This window comes from Stegostoma tigrinum, chromosome 5 (genome assembly GCF_030684315.1).
Source record: "Stegostoma tigrinum isolate sSteTig4 chromosome 5, sSteTig4.hap1, whole genome shotgun sequence".
Lineage (NCBI taxonomy): Eukaryota > Metazoa > Chordata > Chondrichthyes > Orectolobiformes > Stegostomatidae > Stegostoma > Stegostoma tigrinum.
The window spans coordinates 118,217,449-118,234,667 of record NC_081358.1 but is presented as its reverse complement, the minus strand read 5'-3'; the positions used below and the strand labels follow the sequence as shown (position 1 = coordinate 118,234,667).

The following is a 17,219-nucleotide window of genomic DNA, read 5'->3' as shown; positions in this document are numbered from 1 at the left end:
GGCACATGGAGAATATTCCATGACACTGTTGAATTATACCTTGTAGATGGCACACTGGCATTGAGGAAGCCAGTTGTGAGTTACTTTGTCATCATTATTCCTATTCTTTGACCCTACTGTAGCCACAGTACTTGCATAGCTGATCCAGTTCAGTTTCTTGTCAATGATTATCCCCAGCATGCTGCTAGTGTGAATTCACATTCCTAGAATAGAATAGGAGATGGCTAGATTCTCTTGTTAGAGATTGTCATTGCACACTGTGGTGTGACTGTTACCTGCTGCAGTTTGGCCAAAGCCTGAATGTTGTCCTGCTCTGGCATGCATTTGTACCTGACGAGTCATGACGGGTACTGAAAATTTATTAGTGAACATTCTCACTCCTTAAATTATTATGGAGGGAGGAACATGGAAGCAGCTGAAGGTGGTAGAGCTTAGGACACCATCTGGAAGAACTCCCTACAGTGATGTCCTGAAGCTGAGATAACGGATTTCCAACAACCACAACCATTTTTCTATTGCCAGGTATGATTCCAACCAGTGAACAATTCCCCATTGACTCCAATTTTGATATGGCACCTTGATGCCACACAGTTAAATGCTGAATGGAGATCAGGGCAGTCGCTTCCATCTCACCTCTGGATTTGAGCTGTCTTGTCCATAGTTGAACCTCGGCAACATATTTTCTCAGTTGTACGGGAGAGTACGAGGAAGGAGGACCATCAGTGACCAGGTTCAATATTTAGGGAAACTATTTTGGCCACTTTTAACACAATTTTTCTTCTGCGTGGGAAGAAAGGGATTTCTGAAGCCAGAATTGTGGCAGGAGTTGTTCGCGCTCTTGTAAATGGGTTTCTGGAACTCGTTGAGAGTAGTAATTACATAGTTTCAGAGGTAGTAGGAACTGCAGAATCTTGAGATGACAAGCTGTAGAGCTGGCTGAACACAGCTGGCAAAGGAGCAGGAAGGCTGATGTTTCGGGTCAAGGCCCAAAACGTCAGCCTTCCTGCTCCTCTGATTAGATTTGGATTCCCTAGTGTGGGAACAGGCCCTTCGGCCCAACCAGTCCATACCACCCCTTAGAGCGGCCCACCCAGACCCATCCCCCTATAACCCACACACCCATAAACACTATGGGCAATTTAGCATGGCCAATCTACCTAGCCTGAACATTTTTGGACTGTGGGAGGAAAGTGGTGCACCCAGAGGAAACCCATGCAGACACGGGGAGAATGTGTAAGCTCCGCACAGACAGTTACCCGAGGCTGGAATTGAACCCGGGTCCCTGGTGATGTGAGGCTGCAGTGCTAACCGCTGAGGCACCGTGCCGCCCTACATTTTTTAAAAAAATTCTCTTAGGGGAATTTAAAAACACTACCTTCCTAATAAGACAGGCAGCTGTGTTGGCTGATCCATAAAACCATTCTTCACAGCCCTCAAATTCAAATGGGAACGGAAGTTGGAGGGTGAAAGGGAGACAGTTAGTCAGGGCAAAGAACAGATAGTTAGGAATACTCTGAGATTATCTCAGAGCAGAAAGGATAGTAGTGAAATTGGAGGTAAAAGCTGAAGTCCTTCCATTGTAACAAAGTCAGACATATTCGTTGGGAACGCTGACCTCGTGAGGGGAAATTTGTGGGACTTGTTGGAATTTGTAAGCTTGAGCCCAAACAGAACTCAAAACAAAAATGCCACAGATCAACATGTAGGTTTAATAACCACTGAGACTGGAGGTAAACACACTGCTCTGAATGCAAAGTACGTAGGATAAATGAGATATGAAGTGTTTTTGGCTAAAGGAATGATAACCTGTTTTTCTTCAAATGATGCATCTAAGTCCATAACTATACTAAGAGAAATAAAGGCTACTTGGATTCTGGTTGGAGAAGGATTTGAGTTTCCCTCCAGAGAAGTTGAAAGCTAAGGTGTTGGTAGGTGGCATAGGTGGAGAGTATATCACAGTTAAATTGTAAATGGTGAGAAGACAGTACTTATTGGGTTGGCAGTACCTCATTTCTTCCTAAGGAATCTAGGTCTATAGAAGCAGCTGGTAAATGCTATTAGCATTAAGTGTTAAAGAGAGAACCACTTTTGTCACACCAAATGGGTTACGCCAATGTCAAATGTACTATTTGGGTCAGAGAATGTCCTGGCTACATAGTTGACTACAATAGTTGAGTCACAGGTAGACAGTTGTGCTAAACATCTTTTAACCAACTTGCCTTATTACTCAGGCCATTGAATATAGGAGTTGGGATGTCATTGTTGAGGCCAATTTTGGAGTATTGTGTACAGTCCTGGTCACCTTGCTATTTGAAGGAAATTATTAAATTGGAGAGGGTTGAGAAAAGTTTTGAGGGTGTTGCCAGTACTGAAGTGTTTGTGGAATATTAGTTCATAATAAATTTGTTACTAGAACTCACTTATTTGACAAGAACTACTGTTTATTGTAAATGTTAAGTGCAGGTCAGTAACCAGATCCCAACTAGACAGGCAAATTGGAAAATTTGCTTCTTTCCATTAAATCTTCCTCTTTGCGGTGACCCCAAAGTAATGGGGCTCAAGAGTCAGTGCACTCTGAGTTCATCACAGAACAGGTGGGTGTTGTTCTTGGTCTCCTTCTGCACTCCAAAAAAAATCCATGATTGTATGACATACACTTGAAACCACTGCATTATTGTTGCTCTGGATTGTTCTTTGTCCTTTTCCATTACAACCTGCATCTTATGATGACAGTCCTTTAAATTTAAAATGTCCCTCATTGATACTTGATCCACTTCACCCACCTTCTTCCTGAGAACTAAATACCTCCTTTCTTGTTGGATTGGTAACCACACTGAAAAAAAAACCTGCACATATCCAAAAACTCATCTGTCTCTCTCTCTCTCTCTCTCACCTCTACTTGACCTAGTGAAATTATCTCTAGCCTGTTAATTGAGATATTCAGGTAATGTTTTGGGGAAGCTAGGTTCAAGTGTCATGATGGCAGATGGTGGAATTTGAATTGAGTCTAATGATAACCGTGAAGCCATTGTCAATTGCTCATCTGGTTCACTAATGCCCTTGGAGGGAGAGAAACTGCCATTACCGGGACCAGACCCATAGCAATGTGGTTGTCTTTTAACTACTGTGAATCAATAATAAAAAAAACTCAGTCTTTATTTTGATAATAGTAGTTCCCTCTTTCTAACTGCTCCATAATTCTTGCATTTCTTTGTAACTGCCCTGCAAATTTATTATTGTACTCCTTTGAATCACAGAATCCCTACTCTGTTGAAACAGGCTATTCAGCCCAACAAGTCCCTATTAATTCTCCAAAAAACATTCTATCCAGACTAAACCCCCCTTAACCCTAACCCTGCTGGCTAATCTACCTACACATTCCTGAACACTGAGCAGTTTAGCATGGCAAATCCACCTAACCCACACATCTTTGGACTGTGGGAGGAAACTCACACATTCTCCCTGTATCTGCGATCTTCTCCCACAGTCACCCGAGGCTGGAACTGAACTAGTCCCTGGCACTGTAAGACAACAATGCCACCCATAATCTTTCCAACTAGGTGGTGGTCTATAGACTACACTAAACAATGTAATTGCACCTCTTTCTCTGCTGTAAAGAATATTTCAATGTAACATTCTCCTTAATACCGACTCCTCCTATCACCCTATTTCTCCTGAACACCTTATATAAAAGGGACGGTAGCAATATGGATACAAATCCAATCCAATCAATTACTACCCCGTCACGTTACAGCTAATGATTGCCTAACTACTGGAAGGAGTAAACAACAATACCATCAAGGAGCACTGAAGACAGCAATAGCCTATTTACTAACACTCCGTGTGTTCTGGCAGGATCTCATTGTAGCCCGAGTACAACTATGCATTGAAAAATCCATATTCTAGAGGTGAGATGTGAGGAACAGCTCATAGCAGCATTTCACCAAGCATCAGCAATAAGGAGCATCAGTAAAATTCAGTGAGAATCATGGCTAACTCTGTATAAAATTTATTCATAACTACCACAAAGAAAGATAGCTATGGTTGTTAGAGACTAATCCTCTCAATCCAAGGATATCCTGAGAGCTCCTCAGCTCAAGCATATTCAACTGCTTCAATGCCTCATCATAAAATGACATCAGATCGTACACTGATGATAGTACTAACCACAGTACAATTTGCAATTAAAGTAGTCCATATCCATATATTCTAAAACCCAGAAATAATTCAGCCTTGGACTGACAAATAGCAGCTAATGTTCACATCACACCAGTGTTGGACAATGATCATCTCCAATGACAGCAAATCGATCCTTCCTCCACCCCAAAGTTCACCATCGCTAAATCCCCACCAGGGTTCCCCAGGGCTTTATCACTAACTAGAAATGGCACTCAACCTTGCATCCAAATACTGCAGCTACAAAGTAGTTCAGACCAGTAAACTCAGATTTGATAAACTCGCAGGTCTTTTTCACCAATATCAAATAATGTGCTGGAGGAATCTCCACTGAACTAAGTTTCATTGACAGATTGTGTCAATGTGGTAGCTATCAAACCACGACGGTTGGAAATTCTGCAATAGGATGGTTCATTCTTCTCACCCATCAAGTATTGTCCATGTTTTACTCAGGTTAAAAAGAGTGATGGAAAACTCATCACTTAACGGTAACCACACTTAGGACATACATCAGGATCTACAGCAATCTGCTTGAATGACCTCTTTGCTAATGGGCTGAATCTCCACTATGTTTCTTTCTTTAAATGAAACAGATGCAGGCATCATTGGCAGGGGAAGCAGTTCCAGAAAGCTGCTCTATGAAAATTAAGTACAGTCTTGCCAACCTATATTCCAAGACGAAACTATATCACTTGAGGGATTAGAAGAAAATTAAGTAATAAATAGAAATCAAAACAACATTTGTATGTTAAATTATTGTAGGTATGGAATTAAAAAGGCAACTTGTAACTAGATTTCAAAGCACATGCGTGAAGAAAATAAATCAGTTAACATTTTGCATCCTGTGACCAGGACCCAAAATGTTAACTTTTTTTTTTCTTCACAGATGCAACCAGGCCTGCTGAGCTTTTCCAGCAACTTCTGTTTTTGTTCATGATTTACAGCATCTGCAGTTCTTTTAGTCCCTTTGATGAAGCTTTTGATCAGCTGCCCTAATATGAAATGGTGTCAGATTTTGACTTATAATACCCCTATAAAGTACCACAGGAACTGAAAGAAGCTACATAAAGTTTTGTTGGTGTTGAAACATAAATTACACTAATGTTGCATAATATTAGCTCCCTTCATAAAACACAGCAACAACTCATCTTTTAAATTCAGAACATTTAATGCCACTCAGGAATACAAAAATACAACACAATGAAATGACTAAAGTACAAAGCTTTTATTTTGCAACAGATTATAAGCGTTAAAAAACATGTCACAATACATGAAATCCACTCCCACTGCAGAATGTCTCGTGGGGTCAGGTCTATGTTTTGTCTCCTGCATCTAGTAGTTTACGCTGTAAACAGTTACATGTGAGATCTCCTACAGAGTAGACCTCACTGTCCTCATTGGTTTTATTTTCCCGTTTTCCACGGCTGATAAAAATAGGTGAAGAATGTGGCATCTGTTCTGTGGAGTTAGCAGTCAGACAGTCTTTAGCCTATGACATACAATACAGAACATAAAAGTTTTACTCAGTGCAATAGTTCCACTGTATCCACACAATAATAAATACTTCACAGGCAATGTAACTAAGAGCAAGGTATTGCTGCTGCCATTAAGAACTCGGTGGATAAAAGTAATGGTTGATGGACAATAGTCATTGGATTAAAATTTGCTAGGATATTCACTTGAGTCACAATAGCTTGTTTGTAGAACTTCAGTTTTCACATAAATTAAAGCAACTATTGTGTTAATTGCTAGTGTGTGGATCTAAGTGTGCATGAAGTTTGCACTTGGTTTCACTTCATAGCAATTCCTCTAATTTCACCATGATGTCCAGGGTGAGCCTTAACAAATAGAGAACGATTTTAGAGCTGTCATTCACTCTGGTTGCAACATTTGTCCTATGTCATTAATTATTACAATCTCTAAAGTAACAAGAGTTCTGAAGCATGTTTATAACAGTGAGCACATTAGCCAGAAAAATTCAAATTATTCTTAATATTTAAATTAGAAAAGCAACCTGAATATGACTAGTATTTTGCATACTGTTAGAGGAGATTTACTACTACTTTTATGCATTTGCAATGCAGGAGGAAATAATTTGGATTATAAAGTACATTTCCAGTCACTTTGCATTACAGTGAACAAAATGTTTGCACAGATCTATTTTCTGATGGTACATTTTTAAATAATCTGAACTCTTAGAAGAAAGTACATTTTTCATATTTTAAATAAACTGAGCTAGTAAATTATAAGCTGTCAATGTTTTGTATCAGCAATAAGGTCCCTCACCTCACAAGGTGAAGGGCCATTTGGAGGAATACATTTTTCCCCATCAAGGCTTTTAAATGTTACTTCAATATTTCTAGAAGAAATGTTTCACGTGTTGCTTTCTTACTGTGCACAGAATTTATTTGCATCAAATTGTTTTGATACCATACCTGAAAATCTGTATTTTAAAAAAGTGTTTTTAAATAAAAGGTTTTTAAAGCTGTTTACGTGGACACCCATGCATGCAATCTTTAGTTCCGAGTGGCATCCTTGAGAATAAGAAAATCAACAGAATTTTATATTTGTGCTTAATTTAGATTTTGTTAGAATGTGGTAGCCAACTTGATGGAAGATGAAAAATTGCTTTGTTTAATTCATGATGCAAAGATTTAAAATTAAGTTAATGTCCTTTGCAACATTCTTAATTCTCAGGGTAAATTCTGGAAACAGAACCCATTTATCAAAATTTCAGTAGTGGACATAAACCTCCTTGTCCATACATCTCATTTCTGCTTATACAGAGAATCATAAAACTTGTGTCAATATTTAACGTCAAGACTAATCGTTTCAAAATTTAGAAGTGAATAATATTTGTGAACATAACAGCAAACCCTTTTCCCATGTCAATTTTCATGCACTCCATTTGTTATGAATTTGTCATTTGTTTCTCTTTAAAAAAAACTCAAAAATACTCAATACTTACCATAACATTAAAGTTATTCACTAACATCTTTTACGCTTTCAAAAGCTTTCACTTAAAGACCTATTGATCTGTTTTGAAAGCCTAGGCCAGGACATTTTTAAACTGTGTACAATTCTCAAACATGTAAGCTAGCCAATGATATAAGAATATGATGGAAAAATTACAAATTACTATTCTGTAGGTCGAAATTCAACAGCTTTATTCAGGAACAGCAAGAAAGCACAGAAAAAGAAAAGGACAATTTCACTAAGAACTTCAGGATGCCCAAGTTAAAGGTGTAAGATAAAAACAAGCTTTTCACCCCCTCTTACCTACTGATTTACAATTCTGTTACATGCCTTATTTGGTAAAGTATGACAGAGAGATTGCAAGGAAACAGAAGAAACAAGAATGAACTACTTATTAATGTTTTCTTATAGCTACATGAATTATGACTTCTCTATTGTCTTTTGAAAGATATGAAGCTTAGAGGGATATATTATCTCACACATGTACACGTACGCCAAGCTTAACTGATTATGTGGATCCCAATTTTAATCATCACAATCACAGAAAATAGCAGGACTTCAGAGCAATAAATCCTTAAGGTCAGATGTGTGGTGGTCAGGAATTTGGGAGGCAAGTGGGGAGTGGAGACTGACAGTAGGAAAACAACTTGGCTATACACAGTGCCTTCTATAAGAAAGCCACCATGAAGTTTCATATGGGATTGAATACTTTCTCAATTTTAAATTCTTCAGCTTTTCAGGTAAAGCACTGCAAACAATTAGCATACAGTAAAGATCCAGAAATAACAACCAAATGAATAATCAGTTAATCTGCTCATTGGTGTGGTTTTTGTGTAGTGCTGAGAGGGTGCTGCGTTGGTTTCATGCCTCAAGACTCATTTGCCAGTCAGGTGGATGTAACCGCTTGCATGGCAGCTTATTTCAAACAAGGCAGAGAAGTTATTCCCCACTGTCTGACCAATATTTCAACTTCATGCAACATCTGGTCACTACCACACTGCTGTTTGTGGGAGTATCCTATGTGCCAACTGCCTGTTGTTACAACAGTGACTACATTGTAATAATGTGCGTACTGCAAAAGGACCTGATTGACTGTAAAGTACTTTGAGATGTCAGTTGTTTGTGAAAGGACTTTTACAAATACAAGACAGTTTAATGGAAGAAGGTTCCTATGACACATTCAGCAGACCTGGGGGTACAGATGATTAGTTCAGAGAATGGTACACTGACTCAACAGGGTAAAGGACCTCTTCTGTACTGTATGATTCTATGAACATCATCTTACAGCACCTGAATTCACTTTATGATGCACTTCAAAGATCTTAGAGGAGCAGCAAAGATGAGTGAAGCCTTTTTAGGTTCATTTGTTAACTTCGGCTAGCAGCAGTCAACCCTCCCACACCAAGTATTTAAATTGGCAAGGACACAACACACTGTCCTTACTCAAAAGGACACATTTTGTTTACTACCCTCTCTAGCAGCCTCTGTTCGCATCTGGTAAGTACCAAAGTAATTTAGTGCTACACAGGTCCTCTCGCTTCAGACTGTAGCCATTTGTTTTCTATTCAGCACCTCTCCACACTGCTTGCATTTTGCTTCTTCTCATCCTCAGCATATGCATTACATGCTTACCAAGAAGGCTTAGTCTCTTTTGAATTCCTTTCCTTAAAAGGCAATAGATAAATAATCTTTTAAATATTCTCAAGAAGGGGTCATCAGGCTATACAGGAACGTAGAATTGAGTGTAAGACCAGATCACCCATGACCTTGTGGAATGGTGGAACAGGTTTGAAGGGCCAGGTGGGCTAACCATGTCAATATGCTGAAGCATTAAACATGTACATTTATCCACTCAATGCCCTCCTCTTACAAAACTAGCACACTGCAGAAGAATTACAGACAGGCCAACCTTCAACCATGGAGCAGGACGTTTGAATGGTAGTAGTCCTTCATGAATGTTGCAAATTGGAAATGCTGAGCAGGTTCTCTACCTGTTACTTCTACCACTTTATCAACTTCAAATAAAACACTCCATATTTCTCCAACATTAATGAAGCCTATGAACAGAAATTCAGTGAAAAGGGATGATCAGTTATACAGGCATAGTTATTCAGCACTAAAATAAACACTTCAGACCAACTCATCCACATCAGAAATCCTAAACTGAGCTAGACCCATTTGTCAGCATTTGGCCCATAATCCTCTAAACCCTCCCTATTCATATACCCATCCAGAAGCCTTTTAAATGTTGTAATTGTGCCCACTTTCACCACTAGCTCTGGCAGCTTGTTTCAAAAATACACCACTCCCTGATTTTAAAAGGGACCTGAGGGACCACTTTGTCATATTACTTCATTCACCTTAAACCTATGTGCTCTAGTTTTAGACTTCCCTTCCCCGGGGAAAAGAAAAAATTTGGGTATTCACCCTATCCACCACGCTCCAGAATTAAATGCAGTATTCTAAAAGTGGCCTCACCAATGTCCTGTACAGCTACAACATGTCTCAATTCTTATACTCAACGCACTGACCAATGAAGGTAAGTGTGCCGAATAGCTTCTTCACCACCCCGTCTACCGGTGATCCATTTTCAAGGAAATTTGCACGTGCACCCCCAGGTGCCTCTATCTGCCAACACTCCCCTGAGCCCTACCGTTAACTGTATAAATCTTGTGTTTTTCCATCAACCGATCACTGCGAAACTCTACTCTTAAAATAAATGAAAAGCTCCCTTGACACTGCCCCCATCAAATACTCCCTGGACAGGGACAGCACAAGGTTAGATACAGAGTAAGCAGCCTCTAATCTTTTAAACTAATAGCTTAGCATTAATGTGCCAGACTGGCCTTCTTTCCCGTTTAAGTCTTCTGACAGTTGACAGAATCTGCAGTTGCTCTGCCATCTTCACTTACAACCTCAGGATTGGCAAGCTGTGCAACATGCAGTACAGTACAATTGCACAGGCCACCTCCACAAGGCATTTTAAGAACAGCCACCCAGAAATCTGAACCCTTGCCTTGACTGTCCTGTAGTGTGCCCAATGAAGCTTTTCATGGTTACCTATAGTTTCACTACAGATGACTTTGATTGTAATATTGTTTTATGCCCAAGATAAATTAAAGATGCATTATTTTTCTTTTGTTTGAGAGATTCTAAAAAGCTCAATATATTACCATCGTCATTCTTGTTCAGAGCTAGCCTGTAGATTTATAAAGTCCATGAGATTCAATACAACCTCATATTGGGGAGAAAATAACCAAGCTTGATTTAAAACTTGTATCCAGTTTTGATACAACGTCAAGTTACCACGCAAACATTTTTTCAGGTCAGTATGAATCCCACCAGCTGATCAGTTCAGCTGCTTAAAAGTCAAAATAGTTCATATTTTATAATAAATACTGATGTCAAATATTTTGTGAAACAAGGTCTAGAAAATAACAATTTCTGAAAAAAGGTACCGTCAAGACTTTTTTCATCTTGGACTCATCAGGATAAGTACAAGAATGCCAAATTTCAAAGGCAGCAATAAATCGTAACATGGGAAAAGGGTACTATTCCCTCTATTTTCTAGAAAGGTAAATTTCTGTTCCCTTTGAAACTTCGCATTCTTGTGCCTGATGAGCGCAAAATGTAAGGCTTCATGTCTGTTTTCTTTTCCCAGCAACACACAAGTTCTGTATCACCATGCAACCAGCAGTACAATACTGCACTTTTACTTGGGAAGAGAATTGCTGTTATCTTCTGCTAGGAGGAAATAAAACACAGTTTGATACCAAGTCCATGAATATTACAGCACTAAAATTTTACTGAAACTAAAGCATTGCTCTCACTAAAAGTAAAAGCTGAACCTCAGTTCAAACTTAATAGCTTTCTTGTGAACTTTCTGAATCCAACTCTTAGGCATAAATGCAAATTTAATCATATTCAATTAAGTCTTTGAAAGTTTAGAAATAGTTGTAAGTTGCAACCCTACTTCTAGACATTGGGCCATCTATCTGCAAATTTATAAAGTCCAGATAGACAGTCCACATAACCTGTAGTAACCATACTGCTATCAACAGAACGGCACTGTTAAGGTACTGTAGATGCATGACTTCTCACTGTCGTTTGAGATTTGCTATGTTTGCATCATGACAGAATGTGTTAATAATTACAAAACAGGAAATAAAGGAATACATTGCCAATTAATATATTAAAGATGACAAAACAAAACTCGAGCAAAAAATATCAGTAAGATAAAGGAAATTAGATGGCAAAGCTAGAGTTACATTCAAAACTGAAAAAAGGCAACAGTAAAAAATATTAGATAACAAGGTGTAGAGCTGGATGAACACTGGAGGCCAGGCAGCATCAGAGGAGCAGGAAAACTGACGTTTCAAGCCTAGACCCTTCCTCATTTCTGAAGAAGGGTCTAGGCCTGAAACGTCAGCTTTCCTGCTTCTCTGATGCTGCTTGGCCTGCTGTGTTCATCCAGCTCTACACCTTGTTATCTCCGATTCTCCAGTATCTGCAGTACCTACTATTTCAGTAAAAAATATTCATGACATTATAAATAATTGTTCCATGGTACAGAGCTTGAGTATCGATGACAAAAAAAGGCAGTTTGTTAGAGCTTTTCATCTTGTATTTATTGGTATTTCTTGTCAATTGTCCTAAAGAGTGCTGATTGGTTGGTAAAGGAGTTTCTGATAGTTACAGCATTGCAATGGAAAATGCACTGATCAACCATCAAGCTTTGTTCAAATTTTACAACAAACAAACAGGTTGACTGCGACTGATATTGCCCTTCAAAATGAACCCAAAAATAGCTTTCACTTGTTTTGCTACAATAAAATAACTGTGGTATGCATACATCAGAAACAAAAACAAATTTCTGGAAAAGCTCAGCAGGTGTGGCAGCATCTGTGGAGAGAAATTGGAATTTAGGTTTAAGGTCTGGTGACCCTTCCTCAGAATTTTCCAGCAACTTCTATTTTCGTTTCTGAATTACAGCATTCGCAGTTCTTTCTGTTTTTGTGTTGTTTGTGTACATGTTCCTTCTGCCTACAAAAAAAACAGGGCTCAATGTATTAATACATGCGGCTTCCAATATACACAAATGTGATATGCTGCATGCCCAACCAACAATTCTACACTGGCTGTAAGCACAATCCTTTGCACACACAGGATTATGAAGCAAATGTTACCCAATGGCAGAATCATATCTAAATGTTGGACACTGTGGAGCTATACAAACTTGGGCTGGTTGAGTACAGTCAGTAGCGTCATGCTTGTTGCAAAACAGCCCAAGGGTTATTTTCTGAATAAGGGTCCTGACCTGAAATGTCAACTTTTCCAACAACTGCTCCTCTGATACTGCCTGGCCTGCTGTGTTCCTCCAGCTCCACACTGTTATATATCAATTTAAGGGTTATACTATTTGATACAATCTATCCATCTTTGAAACGTATGGCCTAAATATCTGGCACTATACTGGCAACAGAATTCATTTACTCTGGTATTCTTGTGTGCACTAGCCAAAACATTTTTGGCCTGATGGCTGCCACTACTAAGGAACTGCACAAACATTTGAGATACCTTAGCCAGGCCACAAGTTGAGAAGACCATGCAGGACTTTCACATCAATAGCAATGCAGTGTCCCTGTGCTCATTCAACATTTATGAAGGCAGTTCACTACTATCTTCTGCACAGCAATTAGGGATAGACGATACACGCTGGCTTAGACTGTGATGTCCCTGTCCCGTGAATGAAGAGATGAAAATCTTGTGAACTGTCTTGTTGATTGCACGACAAAAAGCTTTGACAAAGATGTGCCTTTTTCAACAATATGAAATAACCAATAGATTAGCAGCCAGTTATTTTGTTAATTTCTTCTGAGGTTTGTCCCAGAAGATGAAGTCTCCTATTTTTATAGTCAGAACCTGATCATCAAATAAACTGAATCTACCAGTCAAACACAGATTATTTCCGTGACTAGTGAATAACTTGCACTGATCCATGTTTTTCGGTATAGATTTGAACAGTAAATCACAGCCAGTGAGGCATGCAAAAAGCTTAATGGTCTCAATAAGGACAAACAAACGAATGGTACAAACAATTGTTCAGTCTGATCGATTATGAGCATGCAGCAAGAATGAAAAATTGAACTTCAGAGTAGGTATATGCAGAAAGAGTGCACGAAAAAACAAGAGCAAAAAAAGTTACTACTTGAAAACACACACCTCCACTAATAATGAGAAACAGCAGAAATGAGGCTTCAAAATGCTAGAGACTGCATGGAAGTAATCAAGATGTACGTTCCATTAAATAGTTCTCAATATGGAAAGGGTAAACCCTAGCTTTCTGTGGAGTGTTGAGTTTGTATATATGATAAAAGTACAGTAGCCTCATGCCACAATTTAATATACTTGAATAGAGATCCTGACAGCTAACTGCCAAATTTGCACAACTAATGACAGAGTGCTACATTTCATGCACTGACTTCAGATTTGAGTTTAACCATGCATATCTGCTCGACAGAAACTGCTTTATGCAGAGAGTACTGTTAGCAGTTTTAAGAAAACATACAATAAATCACTGCTTCAATTAAAAATTCCTTACCTTCAAGGCAAGTGTTCAGGATGCACAGGGTCCGCAATAGATTTTCAAACCACAATACTATAAATGTGGCTGCAAAATGGTCTAAAAGTATGGAATATCTTGATTTCCACATTTACAGACTGCTCCCTAAAGCATTCCCAGCAAGATTAACGAGAACCACTTGTGATTATATGACTATCATAGCAAAACAGTGAAGAAATCATTAATATTACATTGCGGAAATGTTGTCGCCAAAGCTTTTAGAAAACAGCTTGTTTTAGCTGACCAGCTTGAATTTACGTCTTTAAGTATAAAAAGATTCAGTGTGATCTAACCTCATTAAACCAAGTAATTACGCAGCTCAATTCTACAAGGAGTATTACTATTTTCAAGGACACATAAAAGCCTTTTTAATATTTTTCAATGCCTAACAAAGTAACTGGCACATTACTTGAGTTGAAACCCCTTTATATATCTGTTGAGATGTCAAACATGCTCAGAAATAATCAAAGTTACAAATAGCCCTTTTAAAATAGATTGATTAGCACAACTTGTACTTAAGCAAATAATTAGACATTCAACTTAAATGTTGAAGTGAGATTTGACACTAAATTGTAACAGGAGGAGCAGAAATATTGGAAACTGCTGCTGTGCATGTGTTAAAACTGGCTACATTTTTGATGCAGAGTAGATTTGCAGTGAATAAGTTTTGCATTAGCTGTCAAAGAGAGTGGTTCCAGTTCATATGGTAACTCAAGTTGTTATTCACATGCCTCAAGTTAACTGAGAATTCACTAAAATGAAAGCAAAAGGAAGGAAGGAAGGATTGATTGTGTGGATTACTTTCAGATAGATCTTGCAGAAGTAAAATTAGAGGCACTGAATACTTTTGAGAATATTGATGAAGAACAGTGAGCAACCTAGTGTACTGGTACTAATGTATTCTAGACCTGGGGATATAATACCAAATAGAATAAGAATGGAAGGAATCAAAAGTCAGAAGAAAAATACATAGAAACCGTTCAGTTAGATAAAATTGCCATTTCTTAAACTATCTCCAACTTTTATCTGTTTTCATCTGAAAGCAGTGACATTTCACAAGGTTTGCTTCAAAGGTTATTCATGTTTGGTATCAAATGGCCACTCCATATGTAAGGGCACTAACAGCAGGATTTTTAATGGGACAGCCAAAGTTTATGTACAGAAATGATGCATTTCTATCTATTCCTACAGCCCATCCCTTCACTGAGCCAGGTGTCTTGAATGCACTTCAGAGCCATGACCATAAAATGCCTCCTGAACTTGTTTAGCAGATCCTCCTTTAATAGGTGGCTATAATAATGGACGGCAGCTGGAGCAGTCAAATGGACCCTCTCTAGTAAAACGGGCATCTTTGGCAGGAGGCGGCTTCATGGAAAGGAGAAGCAGATAAACAAGGGATTCTTCAACTAAAATTTCAAATCACCAGCTTAATTTCATGTAAATACTTCCTTGTTTATCCTTAATTTCCCTTTATGTTTATACTTACTTGATGCCAATTAAATAAAGAATCCTTGCTTTACAATCTTTTGGCCATTGATGTTCTTACTTCACAATATACTCAAGAAGTGGGGGTATTCCATCACCATCTGACCTGGGCCTTGTGGATGGGCTTTGGGGAGTTAGGAAGCATGTTGCTTGTCATATTATTTCTAGCCTCTGACCTGTTCTTGTATCCACTACAGTTATACAGCTAGTCCAGTTCAGTTTCTGGATAATGATGACCCATCAGGATGTCGACAGTGGGAGATTCATCCAAAGGTTCTATGCTTCAATATACAAAATGACTAAAACTTCCCTAAAGTGAGTATTATGTCATAAAGGATAACTGTCAAGTAGATAATAATGCATCTTTAACAGTAGCCTTACAATAAATATCAGGAAAATATTAAGACATTTTTCTGAAACAGCACATACTTGGTTTCTTTAGACTGAATTCACTCATTTGCTAAACTCTTGCTACGGTTTGGTTATTGCCCAATAGAATGTTTGTTGAATTAACAATTTTTCCTATAACATAGTGCAATAATGAAATGATGCCCTAACATACCTACAGTTTTTTTAAGTGCCAATCTGCTAAGCTTAACATCAAGAGACAATGCAGGTGTTTCAGCCATGAAGGTGGTGTGTGAGGAATAATATTTATACACGCTACCCCCCCACCAAACTTTTAGGGGAAGTGACAAAAACTACATGTATATAGTGCTTTTATTTCATTACAATTATGAGCTTTCCAAGATTGTCGTGCTTGGAGCAGTTTTTTGTGTTTAGGTTAAAATGAAGGGGGATCTTGTGACTAATCAGAATTCAACCTGACAAATTCCACAATATGATTCAGCAAGGTGCGAAATCTTTACACCCAGGAACAAAGTGGGCGCCACGGTGATTCAGTGGTTAGCACTGCTGCCTCACAGCACCAGGACCTGGGTTTGATTCCACCCTCAGGCGATTGCCTGTGTGGAGTTTGCACATTCTTCCCCGCGACTGCATGGGTTTCCTCCGGGTGCTCCAGTTTCCTCCTAATGTCCAGAAATGTGCAGGTTATTTGGACTAGCCATGCTAAATTGCCCATAGTGTTCAGGGATGCGGAGAATAGTGGAGTTATGGGGGGCAGGTTTGGGTGGGATGCTCTGAGGATCAGTGTGGACTTGTTGGGCCAAAGGGCCTGTTTCCACACTGTAGGGGTTTGATGAAAGGGCAAGGTTCAGCTGTCCTATAAGTAAAGAGAGTTCCCAGCTCCATGTTTTTGATGAAGAACGAACGCGAGAAAGAAACATAAAACAACAGTTGGTGTGGTCAGCAAACAGAAGAGGTTGCAGGTTCACTTTGATTTACCAAAACCAAATGCAAGACGGAGATGGTTGTTAGCTGATGAGCCACTTCCTGCACCCATTTAAGAAAGCCAGGGAAATTTGTCCTGGCACATCCAGATCAGAATGATCAGAGTGGGTTTGACCATTGGAAAACTCTGAAAAATACTGATGGAAACACTTGAAGGATTTCACTTGAAATGAAAACTATTAAGTTTTTAATTCATTCATTCACAGGACATGCGAGTTGCTCGCTAGGCCAGATTTCTGGAAGCAATTCTAGACCTTATGCTATAAGAACTATAATTCCATGAGGTGCATCGGATTGTAAGTAAGAGAGATTAATGTTTTCTTCTGTAATTTAAAGTACAAGTTAACTAGTGCTTTCAATCATTTATTACAGGAAAGATCCAAAAATGAAACCTTGTGTCATTTTTTTTTTAAGCTATTAACTGAAAGTTTGAATTTGAATTTCTTTTCCAAAGTTATTGGTCTCTATAAGGATCACGTGTCAAGTATTTCAGCTCTCCAATCATTCCCCCCAACACAAAAAAAATGAACAGCCTAACCCTTCGCCTACATTTGTTCCTAATAACTAGTTTCAGCATTTAAAGCAGTCCTTCTAATGGCATCTTCAC

The 17,219-nt window shown here is 38.7% G+C and overlaps 1 protein-coding gene across 1 annotated transcript in view; it reads right to left on the bottom strand.

Moving 5' to 3' along the window:
• Positions 1-5,325: 5,325 nt before the first annotated feature.
• Positions 5,326-17,219, bottom strand: part of LOC125451694 (tyrosine-protein phosphatase non-receptor type 2-like) — an 80,631-nt gene continuing 68,737 nt past the window's right edge. Inside the window, exon 10 of the mRNA XM_048529188.1 lies at positions 5,326-5,665. Coding sequence (XP_048385145.1) covers positions 5,650-5,665 — 16 coding nt within the window. The 3' untranslated portion in view covers positions 5,326-5,649. The remainder of the gene's footprint in view (positions 5,666-17,219) is intronic.